A 19,401-nucleotide genomic window follows, 5' to 3' on the forward strand; every position below is an offset into this window, starting at 1 on the left:
AACAATTAAATGTATTTATATTTCAATAGATTTATTTTTCAATCACAGTTGTATTAAAATATTTAAAAATTAAAAAGGTAAATATTTACACCATTCAACTCAAACAACATTAACTGGGTAACATCTTTATCACACATATAACTATATTATTATCACCTTGGTTTCTACACTCAATGTAGAAATCTATCTGTAGTAATTACAGATAGATTGTAGTCCTTCTATTTGTCTACATACCTTTTTATTGTCCTTTCACCCTGTTCTTCAATGGTCGGGAACTAGAACCAGACCACTGAAGAACAGGGTAAAAGGAGGATAATAAAGTATGTAAAGAAAGAGATACAGGTCTACAGTCCACAGAACTACAAAGAGTCCTATATGGAGTTGATAAGATGGTGAGTGTACAAACACAGAAGTCTTTCACAATATTCAAATATGGCTATGTATTAATTAAACATTAAAAAATGTAAACAACAAATAAACCAAATTTTAAAGTGCACGACATTGTAAATAGAACCAGAGAATATTTATTAAAAATATTATTTATTTAAATAACCAGCCACTCCTCTATAGAGACTGACTGTCTGAGTGCAAAACTGCAGTAACCCTAGAATGGTGGTGGTGTGTTAGTGTTGGTTGTGCTGGTATGGGTGGATCAGACCCAGCAGTGCTGTTGAAGGTTTTGGACACCTCAGTGATACTGCTGGACTGAGAATAATCTACCAACCAGAAATATCCAGCCATCAGTGTTCTGTGGGCAGTGTCCTGTGGGCAGTGCCCTCTGTGCAGTGTCCTGTGAGCACTGATGAAGGACTGGAGGTTGACTAACCCAAATTGTGCAGCAATAGATGAGCTTATTTTCCAAGTAGCTGCTACACCTTGTAGATATAAAGTCAGAAACAAAAGGTCATCTGCTGCTGCACAGTTTGTGTTAATCGTCCTTAAGTCCTTTGTTAGTGCCTACAGGACGCTGCCCACGAGATGCTGTCAACAGGACGCTGCCCAAAGAATGCTGTTGGCTGGATATTTTTGGTTGATGGACCATTCTCAATTACAATATGTAATTACAAAACTACAAAGTGCTACTATATGATCAGTAAAGCGTATAACATGGACAGTAAGTATAGAAAAAAGGCAGATATATTGCTGTGTATTAACTCAAGACTTAAAAATGCAAAGTACAAAACAACAATTTTACCATTCAACATTCAACCTATAACTATAAACAACGAACAACTATTTGTCTATTAAACACTATTTTGGGAACATCTTCCTCATTTCCACCAACCACTCCTCTCTGGAAACTGTCTCTGTCTGAGGACAAAACACTCTGCCCCTGTACTGGCTGTGGCCTGTTTCATTGGTTCGAAACTGACCACATTTCTTGCATGTGTTTGCCTGCACTGTCCGCCTATATGGCCTCTTTGGGGTGGCTCCAGAAGTTGCGATAGGTGTGGCAGGCTGCTGAATAGGTGCCTGGACAAATGCTCCTGGCTGAAGCACCGACACTGCCTGGACCATGGGCACTGTCTGTAGCAGTGGCACTGCCTGGACCATTGGTACTGTTTGGACCACTGGCAGTGGCTGAAATGCTGTGCCTGTTGGAAAGATTTGAAATGGCACTGGTGGGCTGGCAAACAATTGTTTACTTACAGGTGCCTTGGGTCTAATAGTTTGGAGCCTCTGCTTTGCCTGACCCGCTGTACTCTCCGGCAGTTTGTACTGATGCTCCTGATTAGCCTGCACTGGTTCAGCTGGGAAGGTTTTAGGTTCCAGGAGGGGTTCAGTGGCTTCTGGGAGACGAGGAGGCAGGTTGGTACCCTGAAGCAACACAGCCAGTTCTTGCCTTTTTACTCTGCTGTTGTGCCACTGGATCAGGGTGTTCTGATTCACCTCCACCAGCTGTAGCGATGTTCCCTGCATCACCATGCTATTCCCAAGCACAAGCTGCCTGATCTTGTGGTAGTCTTTGAGAATCAGAGACCACCTTGAGAGTGCTCCTTTCCCTTTTCTCTTTGGGCTGGGGTAGATGGTGCACAGCCTAATAAAAATGGTCTCTACTAAACGGCAGCAGTCAGGCCACTGGGCAGGTGCACTACTTGCCCCCAGCACACATCTGGTGGTGCTCTCAACACCAGGAGTCTGACTGGGCTTCTTTGGTGTTCGGAAGCGGCCACTCAAGAGTCTCTGTTGGTGTCGAGCAGCATATAACACCCGTTTTTTGTCTCCATCGGGCAGGTTCCCCCATAGTTCAATTATAGTGCTGACCTGCTGGTTTGTCAGAAAAAGGGAAGTCTGCTCTCGGAGATCCACCAGATACTCAGCAAGCCTGTCGACATGTTGGAATCCCGGCATATTTTGGTCATCAACAGCCTATAAAAAAAGGGGTAAATTTTTTACTATTGGCAAATGTGTGTGTTTGTGTGTGTCTCTATTTTTGCATGTGAAATTGTGTCTACTTATGTATGAGAAACTTTTTGTTACATACGTATTTACAGGCAAGTGAATCAAAATACAAACAAAATAAAAAAATACAACTTAAGTTACCAGTGACACTTAGACCAGTCTAGTCCAGACTGCTAGCTCATGTCCAGCTACTCCTCTATTCCATCTCTCTTTTTGTTCTGGCCCCACCCTTTCACACATGTAACCAACCATTTCCCTTTAGGTATTTGACTTGAATAATTAAATACAAACAACACTTACAAACAACATAAAAATGTGATCATATCAAGCCAGCTACACCAGTTACCAGTAAGTATCTGTAACTACATTGTATATATTTACTCAATTATGTCTATCTTTCTGGTTCTAGGTTACAATCTCAATCCTAACATCAGAGAGAAGTGAGTCTCAGAGCATCTTCTAAAGTGGGTTTCCAGTTGCAACACATCACGTCCAGAAACTATAGACTACGCTTTACATCAACAACAGGTAAGTATTCCAGGTAAGTATAACTATACATAAACATAACTATAATAAGCAATCCTCATCACAGTATATTTATATATACGTGTGTGTGTGTGTCTATGTATGTCAATGTATGTGTTTGTGATGCAAGAAGTTAATTTACTGAACTGTACTGACCATCTCTTCAGCTTCACTCTGACTGGCAGCTACAGCCATAGAAGAGGACACCAGAAGAGAAGTGCCGGAGCTCGGAGTGGAGGAGCTTGGGGCTGGGGTGAAGGTGCCGGGGTCAAGGGCCGTTGTGCTGGGGGCCATAGTAGAGGTGCTGGAGGCCAAAGCAGAGGTGCTCAAACCTGGCGTGGAGGTGCTGGAGCCTAGGGTGGAGGTGCATGGGGCCATTGTAAAGGTGCTGGGGGGCACAGTAGATGGACTGGAGGCTGTGGTGATGGGACAATGCTCTTTGGAGGACAGCGTGGGGGCTGGTGGCAGAGTGACCTCCAGGTCTGGAACTGTGGGATCTTCCATCACGTCACAGAAACCCTCGTCACCCTCCCTTTCATCCACCACATCATGCTCCTCAATCAGCTGTGCCGTCTCCTCTGAGTCAGGGTTCATATCCTGCAATGCCTGACCAGTTTGCCGGAACAGATACTGGACTCCTATTAGCTCACCTTAAAAAACAGAAATAAAAGGGAACAGTAGCGTTAATCAAAGTAGACCAAAAAATCCATGAATTGAAGTACCACAGCATAACTAATCACAATGTCTTACCGGTGTAACATGCAGGAGGGGAGAAACTGGGGACCACTTTCCGGCCAAACAGTCTCTCATAGTTCCTGTTTACAAAGTGAACCAGGTCACCTGTGTAGCTGCGCAGATCAGATGGTCCTGAAGACAGAAAAGCAGTAGCCCGGTCCTGATTCCACCTGTGCAGTCCTTCCAGAAGGTATATCTGAAAGTTCAGACTGTTTGCACTGCTCCCTATAAACACACACACAACAGTATTCAGAAAACAAACATAAAGAAAAAAAATAATTCTTTGTATACATACAAAAAAATAAAACAAGCACAAACCTGGGATAAATCGGTTCAGGTGTAAATGAAATGACTCAAGAGAAGTTGAGCCCCTGGCACACCGATATGTTTTGAGAAGCACACCTCCCTTTGTGATGCCTCCTGTCTCTGTGTAGAGCGCTACATCTGGTGGGTCCTGGATGCACTTTATGTGCTTCTTCTGGACACTCCAAATATGCTCCATCCTTTCTAGGTCAATGAGTGGGACCCCAAGAGAATCATTCCCACTGCTCCCCATTAGCTCTTGTAGCAGCTGCTCAATGAGGTGGGCAGTGGTCTCCACTCCACGGGTCCTCCTCCTGCAATGGAGAGCCAGCTCTTCCTTGGTCAGATGTTGATTGACCACTGCATCATCCTGTGCAGGCAGTCCCTGGGACATCAGTAGCTGTCTTTTGGCCTCACGCAACAGAGCAACATCAGCAGCATCCCACTCAAATATACAGGATGACAGACGTGACATAAAAATGGGATACAACTGATGTGCATCTGTTGTGCATCCCAGTGCGATCCTCCGCATGAAATGCCAAATGTCCAGCCTTATATGTAGAGCAGGCCATCCACTGAACCTGGTCTTCAGCTTAGTGTCTCCTGCCTGAGTGCAGCATCCACAGTCCACATAGAGAACAACAGGTGGATCCACACTGGCCTGTTGATATCTCCTCACCAAGCCATCTGCCATCTTGTCAAGTCCAGCCCCCTCCTGAGCCGTCAGCACACTGATAAGCACCTGGCCCAACTCATTGCCGACAGAGGTGAGCCAAAGTCCGGTTCCTTTGGCCGTCCCGGCCAGCTTCTTGGTGATCTGAAGCACACAAAGTTTACAGAGCTTGTTTAAGAATGTGCCCTATACACTGTGGATATAAAAAGTGCATTGTATATGCAAGACATTTTCTCTAACCTTTTTGGTGGAATCCATCTTTATAATGGTTCCATATGTTGATGTTATCCTGGCCTTAACATCATCAAGCCTTGTCAGAATGTCCTGACTGTAAACAGCAAGGAGCCATTTACAGCTTGGCACCACGGCAGGCTCTGGTGGTTCTGGGAAGACGATGGGCAGCAGACTGGGGCGATTGGAGAAGTCCACACATTCCGTTGTGTACCGGGCGACACGGTGCAGCCACTCCTCTGTGTGGTTCTCCTTTAGTTGCTTTAGCAACCGTGTAGGGCTGTTGCCCAGTCCTCGCTCACGCAGCAGTCGGATTACCCGGATGTCACACGCGTACCTAAAAAACAGAGAGGAAATACAGATATACAGATAGTGATTATTTTCTATAAAATAATACCAATCTTTGGTTGGTTGTAAATATATCAACATGCCTGTAATATGCTTCTAGTCCCCTACAACTTCATGTTTCAAACTCACAAAAATGAAAGTGATCTCAAAATACTGAACTGTAGTATGTAATTGTAAGAAATAAAAAGCTTACTCACTTCCGTGTCAGGATGACCCTGAATTCAGACCGGTGGGCCAAGTCCAGCTGTTGCAGGACCGTCTGGGACCAGGAGACATGTGTTGCTCTACACTTGGTGCAGGTAAGCGTCTCTGTCACCATATTATAGACTCTGTCAACATCAAGCACCCGCCGTGCCCTCTTGTGCAGGCCTGCTCCTGTGAGTTGGTGCTGTCCACAGGCAGGGTTTGGGCAGACCACCTTTACCTTCCACAACCTGTAGGGCATCCAGACCAGAAGTGAATGGGAAAAAAAGCGGTCTGGAGCTGGGGCTTGGTGGTACAGTAGTCCTGGTTGTGGTGGATAGTACCACAGCTGCAGGTTATCCCGTAGCTCTGGCTTGCCCTTGGCCCCCATTTTGAACAGCGCATTTAAAATCCACTTGTGGTCTTCGGTTGGCAAAACCTCTGACCACAAACGGGGAAGGCGAACTGTTGTAGATGCATCACCAGTCACTGTTCTGGAGAGAGCAGTCTTCACACAAAGAATAGAAAATAATATCAGCACACATTCCACAAATGTTGCCTTTCGAAACGAATAACTATGTATCGACCATTCTTCCTTTAGGGAAAAATCTGTTACTCTCCCTTTTTTTTAATTTAGACAAGCTTTCTTACACAAAAATACCTTATTTACACTTATATTCCTTTATGCATGAAGACACTTTAATAAAGAAACATATACAAACATTTTGTTTTTCAAAAGGTGGGAGATCATTGGTGGGAGATTTGTAGGAATTTAGGTATTCACTAAAAGGCCAAATTATATCATAATATACACAGTAAACAATTTAATGTAAGATGACTTACCGATTCTGATGATGCAGTGCATGGGGACTGGGGACTGGTAACTGGGGATGGAGCTGTCGTTGGAGTCAGACAATCTTGTGGCTGTTCAATAATGACATATAATTAAATAATATTTGTGAAAGTAATCATTCAGTTGTTCTATTCACTACATCAAATCTAATAATTTCAAACTAGTATTTTCCTCATTGCTGCAATGATGGATAAGTGCTATTCACTGTACAAAATATAGCTTATGCCATAACTTACGGAAGCGGTGGTGGAAAGTGATGAGGAACTGGCCACTGCTACACCGGAAGCATTTACACTATGTTTATTTGAAGTTAAAATATATTAATGCCATGAATTAAAAAATAAAAAGTATTTATTTACCTGGATTGTTTTTCTGGCAGTGCTAAGATTTGGCTTTGCTGCTGCCACATGAGCACCACCAAATCTTGGCTTGGTAAACTGAAATAGACAACAAGGCAAAATAAACTTCCAGAAAAACAGTGAATAAAAAATTGCAGTAATAATACTGAGTTGCAATAAAAACCATGAAATAATTTGGGACAAATTGAAGAGAAGCACCCAAGCTAGGCACCAAAGTGGTGGAATTAACTCCCCATGGGTCGGACAGCAGAATCTTCAAACATCATCTGAAGACCCACATTTTGAGAGCATTTACTCATTTACTACATTTACTAAAGCTTAAATTGCACAATTTCTACGTTCAGGTTTGGAAGAGGGTTATTGTTTGGCTAATTTCTAGCAGTCTCAGAGCTAAGCACTTTTGTAAATGGCATTGGATAAAAGTGTCTGCTATATGCCATAAATGTGATTAGGATCATTTCAAACTGAAACTATCAGAATACTGTTGTGCTTGATGTGAAATTGTGAATAGTTCTGTCCATTTACCGCCGTCAAGTGTAATGAGGGTGTGCGCACTGGCCTCATCTCTATAGGCTGTCCTTCTGCCCCCTGTGCTGGCACTGCTGCAGCAGCCTGCTGTCCCTCAGTCTCTCGTTGAGTAGTGGACTGCTAAGTAGAATGGGGAAAAAATCTATTTGGAAAGACTTTACCATTGTTGAAGCCAGGCAAAATTGTTAGTTAAACTTATGTACCTTCTGAGTGTGAAATCCGCAGACACACTTTCTCAGGTCCCCAAACAAAGAACTCTGGCCACGAGACTGCATTGGACATTTCTCAATCTGGAATAATAACAACAAATTATTACTGTTTAATAACAACAAAGTATTACTGTTTAAATACTGTTCGACTGCATGATTAGCGTTGCAGTATTTTATTTATCCTGTCATGTGATAGGAAATCTTTCAGGCAAATGCTTTTTTGTATCAATTGATATAGAATTTTCTGTATACTATATGGAAACAAATTAATGCCCTATTGAAGAGCAAGCACTACAGTGTAAAAATGTAAAATGCAATGCAAACAACAAATTCTTTATATCATAACGCACAGAACACCTGGCCAAATTAACTACAAATCCTATTTTACATTGTTCTCATGTAATTTGACTTTTTGTTTTCATAGCAATATTCATTCAGATTAATTTATGCAAATTCTAGTCTATTGTTCATTTTGGCCAAGCATTATGGATTAACAACTGAATGCAAGTAACAACAAAACTTAACTTTGTTTAACAGCATACACATACCCTGAGATACAGCTCATGCCACTTCTTTTGTCTTGGTGCGGGCCTGTTACCTTCACCTGCAGGCCAAGCTCCAGTGCTGGCAAACTTTTTCAGGCGGGACATCCACTCCGAGTCTGACATTGCCTTATGTGATTTCGTTTTTGAGGCCTTTGAAGACATAAATTTAACTGTAAATTTTATTTGCAAGCACTTAACTATTATAACATTAAGGATTGTATATATGTCCATGTATATATGTAATATATCCCTATGTACAATCACAAGGTTATATATTGAGTTACATCCCTTAATAAAATATTAAAATATAACAATTGAACGTGTTTACAACAAATGTTGGGTTTAAAGTGGTTTTAGACACCAGTAAACTTACAGTTACCTAGACATCTCAACACATAGCTCTTACATCTTATAGCTAGATAAGCTCTACATAAGGATCCTAGGTCAGGGATTCTCAATATTTTTCAAGTCAAGGCCAAGCTGTTTATAAATAGAAAGCCTCTTGGACCATCAATTGCTAAAATATATATTGACCATTTCAATTCCATCACAGAAAATGCGTAAACATTATAAACAGAAAAGACAGATAGGAATTTATGTGACTTTTACATCACAGAGAAGAAAAAATAGCGCGAAGAGAAGGGAAATAAAACGGACAGTAGCAGTTATCTGAATAATTAAATAGCAGAAAACGAGGTAACAGACCTCATAAATATTTAGTTAGACTGATGTGTCTCACAGCTACGCGGTGTTCCTAATGAACTGGCCAAACGCTAAATGATTAAATGTATTACTGTATTAAAATGATTTAATACAAACCATTATGCTCCTTAAGTCCATCACAGTCAAATATTCCGCCGAAACTGAGGCCACGGACGTTACAGTACATGAATTGCCGCGATGAGCGCCCCCCTGTGGCGACAACGTCCTCCAACTTACCAGGCGGCACTGCCACTCTCCGATTGGTCAGTTGTTGAGCATGTTGAAGGCTGGGGAAGAATGGGGGGAAATGATTGGCTGCAGCTCGCTCGAAGCATGGATTTGATTGGTCGTGTTGTTGAATGTTGTACAAATGTTGGGTATGTTGACAGACTAACCAGCGGCTGCTGGCGTTCAGGTAGCAGTCTCCTGCGGAGGCGTGGGTTCGAATACCCCTTCTGACAGGTTTGTTTCAATCTTTATGCTAGGATACCTGAATGTATTACTGGAATGAAAGGAAGTGTTGTTCAATTTAAGAAAATATAGGATGGGCAATTCCCAAAAGTTGTAGTCATGGCTCAGTTGTTAAAGTAACACCCTAAAATGTTTGGTGTCGCCCTGCTCAGGTTCGAATCCTTTTAACTGTGTTGTTCTTTTTGTCATTAGGGCATGCCATAGTTTGCTGTGCCCAATTTGACAACAGTAACATGAAAATTCAGAGAATTTATAGGTAAAGTAGCAGTAGCAGCTTGTAGTCGTGGCCGAGTGGTTAAGGCGATGGACTAGAAATCCATTGGGGTCTCTCCGCGCAGGTTCAAATCCTGCCGACTACGTTTAGCTGTCTATTTTTGCATTACATTGGTTGTTTTTGCTTTGCATTTGCATTGTTACAGAGAATGGTCAGACGACCAATAAGAATGTTTAACGCTCTACAGCCAGTTACACACCCGAAAACGTTTGGGGTCGCCCTGCTCTGGTTCAAATCCTTTTAACTGCGTTATTCTTTTTGTCACAGGGCAGTCCTTAGTTTGCTATGCCCATTTTGACAACATTCACGTGAAAATCTTGAAAATTTAGAGGGAAAAAAGCGTCAGTAGTCTGTAGTTGTGGCCGAGTGGTTAAGGCGATGGGCTCGAAATCCATTGGGGTCTCCCCGCACAGGTTCGAATCCTGCCCACTACGTTCAGCCTTTACATTTTGCGTACCTTTGGTTACTCTTGCTTTGCATTTGCGTTCTTACAGAGAATGGTCAAATGACCAATTAAAACAGTCTACGCTCACTCCTCTTGTGTCAGGGCGGCCGAGCGGCCTAAGGCGCAGCGTTCAGGTCGCAGACTCTTCTGGAGGCGTGCGTTTGAATCCTATTTATGACAGGTTTTATTTCGATCTTTATGCAAGGAAACTTGGAACGGAAGGCAGTGTTGTTCAATTTAGAGGGAAGGGGAAGCACAATGTCTGTAGTCGTGGCCGAGTGGGTAAGGCGATGGACTTGAAATCCATTGTGGTCTCTTTGCGTAGGTTCAGTTCCTGACAACTACTGTTAGCTGTTCTTTTTGCGTAGCTTTGGTTATTCTTGCTTTGCATTTACATTCTTTCAGAGAATGGACAGATAACCAATTAAAATGTTCTACACACCGTCCAGTGTGTCAGGATGGCCGAGCGGTCTAAGGCGCTGCGTTCAAGCTGAGGAACAATAGTCTGTAGAAGAAGGGGGCGGGGGAGAAGGAAAAAGAGAAAAAAGAGAGAAAAAAAGAAAGAAAGAAAGAAAGAAAGGGGAAAAATGAGAAGAAAGGAGGATTGTTCTTTGATTTTTGTCATTAGAAAGACATATGTGCGTTTCTAAGCATAAGAAATCGACACGTTTTATATTGCATTGGTTCCTATGTGATATGAATCCGGCGCCGTGGGATTCATATTGACAGAAGCGATTCCCGCTTCTGTCACTTTAATACATGAGAGGCTTAATTCGCTATTGGTCATACATACGTGAATATTTGTGACTGCAGGCCAGTTTAAACACACAGTCTACGATCAAAAGTATCTTAATAATCAAAATTAATCCTAGTCCTACTACTAATAATAACATTTCCTCTGAATCTCCATCTGGCTACACCCTAAAGACTCTAAATTATTATTTATATTGTTTTACAATGTGTCTTGCATAGCAACATTTAAATGTATAAATGTATACCACTGTATCACTATTGTATCTTGACATTGTGACAAATGTAACAATCAATAAAAGTTTTAAAATGTGGCTTCTTCCATGTTTTACACTGGTATTTGTAAATTCAAGTAACACACAAAACAATTTAAATGTATTTATATTTCAATAGATTTATTTTTCAATCACAGTTTTATTAAAATATTTAAAAATTAAAAGGGTAAATATTTACACCATTCAACTCAAACAACATTAACTGGGTAACATCTTTATCACACATATAACTATATTATTATCACCTTTGTTTCTACACTCAATGTAGAAATCTATCTGTAGTAATTACAGATAGATTGTAGTCCTTCTATTTGTCTACATACCTTTTTATTGTCCTTTCACCCTGTTCTTTAATGGTCGGGAACTAGAACCAGACCACTGAAGAACAGGGTAAAAGGAGGATAATAAAGTATGTAAAGAAAGAGATACAGGTCTACAGTCCACAGAACTACAAAGAGTCCTATATGGAGTTGATAAGATGGTGAGTGTACACACACAGAAGTCTTTCACAATATTCAAATATGGCTATGTATTAATTAAACATTAAAAATGTAAACAACAAATAAACCAAATTTTAAAGTGCACAACATTCTAAATAGAACCAGAGAATATTTATTAAAATATTATTTATTTAAATAATCCTCTATAGAGACTGACTGTCTGAGTGCAAAACTGCAGTAACCCTAGAATGGTGGTGGTGTGTTAGTGTTGGTTGTGCTGGTATGGGTGGATCAGACCCAGCAGTGCTGTTGAAGGTTTTGGACACCTCAGTGATACTGCTGGACTGAGAATAATCTACCAACCAGAAATATCCAGCCATCAGTGTTCTGTGGGCAGTGTCCTGTGGGCAGCGCCCTCTGTGCAGTGTCCTGTGAGCACTGATGAAGGACTGGAGGTTGACTAACCCAAATTGTGCAGCAATAAATGAGCTTCTTTTCCAAGTAGCTGCTACACCTTGTAGATATAAAGTCAGAAACAAAAGGTCATCTGCTGCTGCACAGTTTGTGTTAATCGTCCTTAAGTCCTTTGTTAGTGCCTACAGGACGCTGCCCACGAGATGCTGTTGGCTGGATATTTTTGGTTGATGGACCATTCTCAATTACAATATGTAATTACAAAACTACAAAGTGCTACTATATGATCAGTAAAGCGTATAACTCGGACAGTAAATATAGAAAAAAGGCAGATATATTGCTGTGTATTAACTCAAGACTTAAAAATGCAAAGTACAAAACAACAATTTTACCATTCAACATTCAACCTATAACTATAAAAAACAAACAACTATTTGTCTATTAAACACTATTTTGGGAACATCTTCCTCATTTCCACCAACCACTCCTCTCTGGAAACTGTCTCTGTCTGAGGACAAAACACTCTGCCCCTGTACTGGCTGTGGCCTGTTTCATTGGTTCGAAACTGACCACATTTCTTGCATGTGTTTTCCTGCACTGTCCGCCTATATGGCCTCTTTGGGGTGGCTCCAGAAGTTGCGATAGGTGTGGCAGGCTGCTGAATAGGTGCCTGGACAAATGCTCCTGGCTGAAACACTGACACTGCCTGGACCATGGGCACTGTCTGTAGCAGTGGCACTGCCTTGACCATTGGTACTGTTTGGACCACTGGCAGTGGCTGAAATGCTGTGCCTGTTGGAAAGATTTGAAATGGCACTGGTGGGCTGGCAAACAATTGTTTACTTACAGGTGCCTTGGGTCTAATAGTTTGGAGCCTCTGCTTTGCCTGACACACTGTACTCTCCGGCAGTTTGTACTGATGCTCCTGATTAGCTTGCACTGGTTCAGCTGGGAAGGTTTTAGGTTTCAGGAGGGGTTCAGTGGCTTCTGGGAGACGTGGAGGCAGGTTGGTACCCTGTTCTTGCCTTTTTACTCTGCTATTGTGCCACTGGATCAGGGTGTTCTGATTCACCTCCACCAGCTGTAGCGATGTTCCCTGCATCACCATACTATTCCCAAGCACAAGCTGCCTGATCTTGTGGTAGTCTTTGAGAATCAGAGACCACCTTGAGAGTGCTCCTTTCCCTTTTCTCTTTGGACTGGGGTAGATGGTGCACAGCCTAATAAAAATGGTCTCTACTAAACGGCAGCAGTCAGGCCACTGGGCAGGTGCACTACTTGCCCCCAGCACACATCTGGTGGTGCTCTCAACACCAGGAGTCTGACTGGGCTTCTTTGGTGTTCGGAAGCGGCCACTCAAGAGTCTCTGTTGGTGTCGAGCAGCATATAACACCCGTTTTTTGTCTCCATCGGGCAGGTTCCCCCATAGTTCAATTATAGTGCTGACCAGCTGGTTTGTCAGAAAAAGGGAAGTCTGCTCTCGGAGATCCACCAGATACTCGGCAAGCCTGTCGACATGTTGGAATCCCGGTATATTTTGTTCATCAACAGCCAATAAAAAAAATGAGTACAATTTTTACTATTGGCAAATGTGTGTGTGTGTGTGTGTTTGTGTGTGTTTCTATTTTTATATGTGCAATTGTGTCTACATATGTATGTGAAACCTTTTGTTGTTACATGCGTATTTACACGCAAGTTAAGCAAAATACAAACAAAAAAAAATGGCCCCACCCATTCACACATGGAACCACCCATTTCCCTTTAGGTATTTGACTTGTGTAATTAAATACAAACAACACTTACAAACAATAGAAACAATAGAAACATCAAGCCAGCAACACCAGTTACCAGTAAGTATCTGTAACTACATTGTATATATTTACTCAATTATGTCTATCTTTCTGGTTATAGGTTACAATCTCAGTCCTAACATCAGAGAGAAGTGAGTCTCAGAGCATCTTCTAAAGTGGGTTTCCAGTTGCAACACATCACGTCTAGAAACTATAGTGTAACCCAGGTTATAAAACCAGAGTAACATAATGCTGATATATATATATACAGTTGAGGACGATATTATTAGCCCCCTTACAAAATAGTCCTTGTTTTCTAAGGATTTTCCAAGTGATATTAACCAGAGCAAAATAAACTAAACACAGCTTTTTTAGACATCGTAGTTTAATTTTGGATGCTTACACTATATTGTATTCCACTCAGAAATGAAGATATTACACAAAACACAAAAACTATCAGGGTCAAAATTATTAGCCCCCCACATCCTAATAGTTAATTGTGTATCCTTTTTGCTGGATTACTTCCTGCAGACGTTTGTTGTAGTTTACAACAAGTCTCTCACACTTCATTTGAGGAATCCTGGCCCATTCTTCTTTGGCAAATCTCTCAAGTTCCTCTAGATTCGATGGTTGTCTTGCATGGACATTTTTCTTTAGGTCACCCCACAGATTTTCTATTGGATTTAAGTCAGGGCTTTGTGCAGGCCATTCAATGACATTCACTTTGGTCATCTGGAGATAGTTCTTCACCAGGAGGGATGTGTGTTTAGGATCATTGTCATGTTGGAAAATGAAGTGACGTCTCAGACCCAGTTTCACAGCTGACTGCTTAAGGTTCTCTTTCAAAATAGTCACATATTTTTCTTTATTCATGATTCCATCCACCTTGATAAGATTTCCAGTTCCAGATGCACTGAAGCATCCCCATAGCATAATACTCCCACCACCATGCTTCACTGTGGGGATGGTGTTCTTTGGGTTGAATGCCTGTCCTTTTTTTCTCCAAACATAAGCAGTGTCCCTGTGGCCAAAGAGCTCTAGTTTAGTCTCATCAGACCATAAGACATGCTTCCAGTATGAATAATTTTTCTCCAGGTTGTCCCGAGCATACTTAAGTCTTGCTTGAAGGTGCCTCTTCCTCAAAAGTGGAGTTTTTCTTGGTCTGCACGCTCGCAGGTCATTCCTGTGCAGAGCTCTAGTGATGGTCTTCTTAGAGACTATGATTCCCGATGTGGCCAAGTCATTTGCCAGTGCCTTGGAAGTTAATCTGGGGTCTCTAGACACATTTCTCACTAGTATTCTTTCCAGTCTCTCTGAAATCTTTCTCTTTCTACCTCTGCCAGGCTTGTTCTGCACTGTGTTGCTGTCTTTGAATCTCTGAATGATGCCTCTCACTCCAGTTCTTGACACTTGGAAACGCTTGGATATCTGTGTTTATCCCTCTCCTGCTTTGTGTGCATCAATAATTCTTTTTCTCAGGTCCAAACTGATTTCCTTTGTTTTTGGCATGTTGCTTCCTCAACTGCCAGCTCCATAATGAGGCTTTATACCATGTTTTAACTTAAATGAGTTAATTAACTTAACTTAATTGAGTGCAGTCATCTGTTTCACCTGATCACCTTTATGCACATCACCTGAGAAGGTAAAGCACATCACTGCACAAAAGTGGCTTGTGTGATGACTTAATAAATGTTAATTTCTTAAAGGGGGCTAATAATAATGTCCCTGGTCATTTTAGCTTATTCTTACATAATAATATTTTGGTGCACAAATATAAATATTTTGGTCCTTCTAATGAAAAATTGTATGTTCAGAAATGCTCTGTTAGAACTGCCTTGCTCTGCTAAAAAGGATCTTGCCAGAATCTTGAGAAGACTTAAAATTTCATAGGGGGGCTAATAATATCGTCCTCAACTGTATATATGAAATTAAATTATTATAATATTATTAAATAGTGTGATAACCAAGCTAATTAAACAAAAAAATGTTCGCTATAAATCAATACAGGAATACAAAAGTGGAAAAAATAATATTTTATTTATTTTATTTAGCTTTTTTCCTATTGGTTTACACTGAATCCAGCCGTCCAATTGTGTGGCGGCTTGGAGAGATGTGGGAGTGTTCATTCATTCTGACGGAGTTCAGCGCTCTGTTCGCTTCCAGCCAGCAGACGAGACGGAGGGTTCTCCGTCTGCAAAAGAGAGAAAAACCCAGTTTTAGGTTAAAATTAAGTGTTGACAGCTTATTTTACGACTTTGTTAACTTGTCGCTGAGCGAGAAAACGCGAGTCGGAAAGTGGTTCGTAGAAGGACGACGAGTTTATCACCCTTTTTGCACTGGTGAGCAGAAATGCTAATTTCGTATTGAAATAGTATGTAGAAGCTAATGCAAACCGTATATATACGTGTGTTGAGTTTAAATAGTGATTATCTCAATAATATAAGGTTTTATAGTCGGCTTATGGTCAGCTTACATCTTTAATACTATTACTGTGAATTTGCAGTGAAGTTTGAGGGTTATATTTCCCGTTTTCTGAGAGTTTCTAAGAGTTTTGGCGCGAGTTAAGCTGCGTACTGTAAGCGCATGCGCGAGATTGAGTTTTGGCGCCAAATGCTGCAGAAATGAACTCTTTTCATGCCAAAAAAGCACTAGTGTTGTTATGTTTGGTGTATAAAAGTTAGAAATATGGTCGTTAAATGCTATTATTCTGTATAAATGTTAGAAATACTGTACATAAGTGAAGTTAATTGAGAACTATATTCGCTGATGTTACTGTTTGTGTATTATAAATGGGTATTATATTAATGTGATAAACATGACCTTATTATAGGTCAGGTTTTTTGATCGGACGATCGAGTTGGACAAACCATTTGATGGCGAGCCTCCTAGACCCTAACCTAGAGGGTTTTCTACTTTCTGTGGACCCCTGTGAACTGATCCTTGTATTGAGCTCTGAGTGAACTGGTAGGAGGAACACTTACCATTGTAAACTCCATGGACTGAAAATAGCTCCATCACCTGTGGAAAAAAAAGGAAGAAAAGGACATTAACACTCACGCAAACAAACACCATGTCTGCATACTTAAACTAATTATACACATACCTGTTCATAGATTTCTACTATAGCCTTTAAGTATATATTTATTACATATACACATAGACCCACACACACACACACATATATATATATATATATATATATATATATATATATATATATATATATATATATTAGGGGTGTCACGATTCTCTAAATCCTCGATTCGATTTCATTTTCGATTTGAGGGTCACGATTCGATTCGATTCTCGATTTTCTTGTTTTTTTTTCTTGTTATTATTTTATGCCTCATAAAATTTAAATAATATATTTATTATTATTATAAATATTATAAATATTATTATTATTATTTATTAAGATATATATGGTAATGCCATCTAGTGACTTTTTTTGGTAGCAACAGTGTGCACTATTAAAACAAGCAGTTTATCAGAGCTGTGTGTGGATGGCTGGTGAAACTGCTCATTACATGAAGCTGCAGTTCTTCATCCAACCACTAGCAGCAGCAGCACAAGCCCCGCTCTCTTCACTCAGTCACTACTTCAGTACAGCCCAGCCACGGGCTACAGAGCTCAGCCAGTCCGTTTTTACTGTTTCTGTAAACAAATAAAGGTTTTAACCCCACTAACCGGATAATACAGCTCACTACAGTTCATCTTTCAGCCCAAGCAGCTAACAGCAGCAGGTTAGAACAGCCGACACGGAGGCACTGCTCGGATTACATTATAAACAGGTCAGTTAGCGCGCTGCTAACCTCAGGATGTTTATAACTACGGAGTTTAGTGGACACACCACGGCCGCCAGGTAAGTCTTTTAAAGGCTACTGAAGACTATTAAAGGCTATTAGAGTGTAACCCCTGGCTCCCAGGGGTTACAAGAGGTTATTGAAAGCATTATTGGGGGGCAGAAATCAGTACAGGCTGGTTAGATAAGTGATGTGGGTATTGTCTTATAAATATTTACACATAACTTATATCTCTCCTGAAAAGCTTTTATTTTAGTCAGAAACACGCTTGTGTTTACTTTATCTGAGAGAAAGATGTTTTTTTAATTCAATGAAAAGCAACAGGTGTAGTCAATTATAAGTTTAAGATTTTTAATCCACCTCACTGTGATCTATAGTCAGTGTTCTCAAGTCACACTGACACACGCATTTCAGCGAGTTCACACGCTCTCACCTGCGCGCACCCACCCCTCCGTTAGATACAGATACAAAACCTGCGCGCCCAACCCCCGCCCCCCTCCCCCGTTGGACAGATAAAAACAGTGATCACACTCCCGCCGACTGCGCTCATGCAGTGGCTATCTCTATTTAAATGAATAGGATGCGCTGTGTTGGTGCCGCGCCATTTGCGTAGCGCGCTGCGCTATTTGCGTAGCGCGCGCGGGAGGGATCGTCGATCCTCTTTTTGACTTCGATACTCGAGATCGTGACCTCATTTCGATTCGATTTCGATAAAATATCGAGATCGTGACACCCCTAATATATATATATATATATATATATATATATATATATATATATATATATATATATATATATATATATATACATTTACATTTATTGCATGTGTAGGTTACAATAAACTACACTTTACAGTTGTGTTGGAGTGCTGGAGCCCGGAGTGGAGGAGCTTGGGGCAAGGGCCGTTGTGCTGGGGGCCATAGTAGAGGTGCTGGAGGCCAAAGCAGAGGTGCTCAAACCTGGCGTGGAGGTGCTGGAGCCTAGGGTGGAGGTGCATGGGGCCATTGTAAAGGTGCTGTGGGGCACAATAGATGGACTGGAAGCTATGGTGATGGCACAATGCTCTTTAGAGGACAGCGTGGACAGACCAGAGGTCTGGTAACATACAGCTGGTGGCAGAATGACCTCCAGGTCTGGAACTGTGGGATCTTCCATCACGTCACAGAAACCCTCGTCACCCTCCCTGTCATCCACCACATCATGCTCCTCAATCAGCTGTGCCGTCTCCCCTGAGTCAGGGTTCATATCCTGCAACACCTGACCAGTTTGCCGGAAAAGATACTGGACTCCTATTAGCTCACCTTAGAAAACAGAAATAAAAGGGAACAGTAGCGTTAATCAAAGTACACCAAAAATCCATGAATTGAAGTACAACAGCATAACTAATCACGATGTCTTACCGGTGTAACATGCAGGAGGGGAGAAACTGGGGACCACTTCACTGCCAAAGTCTCTCACAGTTCCTGTTTACACTGTGAACCAGGTCACCTGTGTAGCTGCGCAGAACAGATGGTCCTGAAGACAGAGAAGCAGTAGCCCAGTCCTGATTCCACCTGTGGAGTCCTTCCAGAAGGTATATCTGAAAGTTTAGACTGTTGGCACTGCTCCCTATAAACACACACACAACAGTATTCAGAAAATAAACGTAATGAATAAAATATTTCTTTGTATACATACACAAAAAAATAAAACAAGCACAAACCTGGGATGAATCGGTTCAGGTGTAAATGAAATGACTCAAGAGAAGTTGAGCCCCTGGCACACCGATATGTTTTGAGAAGCACACCCCCCTTTGTGATGCCTCCTGTCTCTGTGTAGAGCGCTACATCTGGTGGGTCCTGGATGCACTTTATGTGCTTCTTCTGGACACCAAATATGCTCCATCCTTTCGAGGTCAACAAGTGGGACCCCATTAGAATTATTCCCACTGCTCCCCATGAGCTCTTGTAGCAGCTGCTCAATGAGGTGGGCAGTGGTCTCCACTCCACGGGTCCTCCTCCTGCAATGGAGAGCCAGCTCTTCCTTGGTCAGATGTTGATTGACCACTGCATCATCCTGTGCAGGCAGACCCAGGGACATCAGTAGCTGTCTTTTGGCCTCACGCAACAGAGCAACATCAGCTGCATCCCACTCAAATATACA

At 41.5% G+C, this 19,401-nt stretch overlaps 2 protein-coding genes and 2 non-coding genes across 5 annotated transcripts; 2 read left to right on the top strand and 2 right to left on the bottom strand.

Annotated features, from left to right (window-relative positions):
* Positions 1-788: 788 nt before the first annotated feature.
* LOC125805116 (uncharacterized) lies at positions 789-19,206 on the bottom strand. 2 transcript variants are annotated; one of them, XM_049485442.1, is made up of 5 exons: positions 18,962-19,206; positions 18,813-18,867; positions 3,679-3,833; positions 3,085-3,578; positions 789-2,370 (listed from the first exon to the last, which is right to left on the bottom strand). In XM_049485442.1, exons 1-5 carry the CDS (start codon positions 19,170-19,172, stop codon positions 1,252-1,254), a joined length of 2,034 nt encoding a protein of 677 aa, XP_049341399.1. In that variant the 5' UTR covers positions 19,173-19,206; the 3' UTR covers positions 789-1,251. The 2 variants fall into 2 exon arrangements, with proteins under 2 accessions (XP_049341399.1, XP_049341398.1); XM_049485441.1 differs by lacking the exons at positions 18,813-18,867; positions 18,962-19,206 and adding an exon at positions 3,982-4,712 and having other exon boundaries at positions 3,679-3,888.
* Positions 9,346-9,427, top strand: trnas-aga (transfer RNA serine (anticodon AGA)). Its single transcript has one exon. It is a non-coding gene; the product is annotated as a tRNA-Ser (tRNA).
* Positions 9,695-9,776, top strand: trnas-cga (transfer RNA serine (anticodon CGA)). The gene has a single exon. It is a non-coding gene; the product is annotated as a tRNA-Ser (tRNA).
* On the bottom strand, positions 15,475-18,504 carry LOC111195794 (uncharacterized). The gene is made up of 3 exons (XM_022684071.2): positions 18,113-18,504; positions 16,438-16,474; positions 15,475-15,647 (listed from the first exon to the last, which is right to left on the bottom strand). Exons 1-2 carry the CDS (start codon positions 18,502-18,504, stop codon positions 16,471-16,473), a joined length of 396 nt encoding a protein of 131 aa, XP_022539792.1. The 3' UTR covers positions 15,475-15,647; positions 16,438-16,470.
* Positions 19,207-19,401: the final 195 nt, after the last annotated feature.

Source organism: Astyanax mexicanus, chromosome 1 (assembly GCF_023375975.1).
Source record: "Astyanax mexicanus isolate ESR-SI-001 chromosome 1, AstMex3_surface, whole genome shotgun sequence".
In the NCBI taxonomy this organism is placed as follows: Eukaryota; Metazoa; Chordata; class Actinopteri; order Characiformes; family Acestrorhamphidae; genus Astyanax; species Astyanax mexicanus.

What these genes read in the sequence shown, in the direction of transcription:
- LOC125805116 (XM_049485441.1), bottom strand. Translation starts at nt 4,660, where the DNA reads ATGGCAGATGGCTTGGTGAGGAGATATCAACAGGCCAGTGTGGATCCA. An exon ending in CCTGAACCGATTTATCCCAG is followed by an intron (nt 3,889 to 3,981) that starts GTTTGTGCTTGT and finishes GTGTGTTTATAG; the next exon opens with GGAGCAGTGCAAACAGTCTG. An exon ending in AGAGTGAAGCTGAAGAGATG is followed by an intron (nt 2,371 to 3,084) that starts GTCAGTACAGTT and finishes CTTTTTTTATAG; the next exon opens with GCTGTTGATGACCAAAATAT.
- LOC111195794 (XM_022684071.2), bottom strand. Translation starts at nt 18,504, where the DNA reads ATGAACCCTGACTCAGGGGAGACGGCACAGCTGATTGAGGAGCATGAT.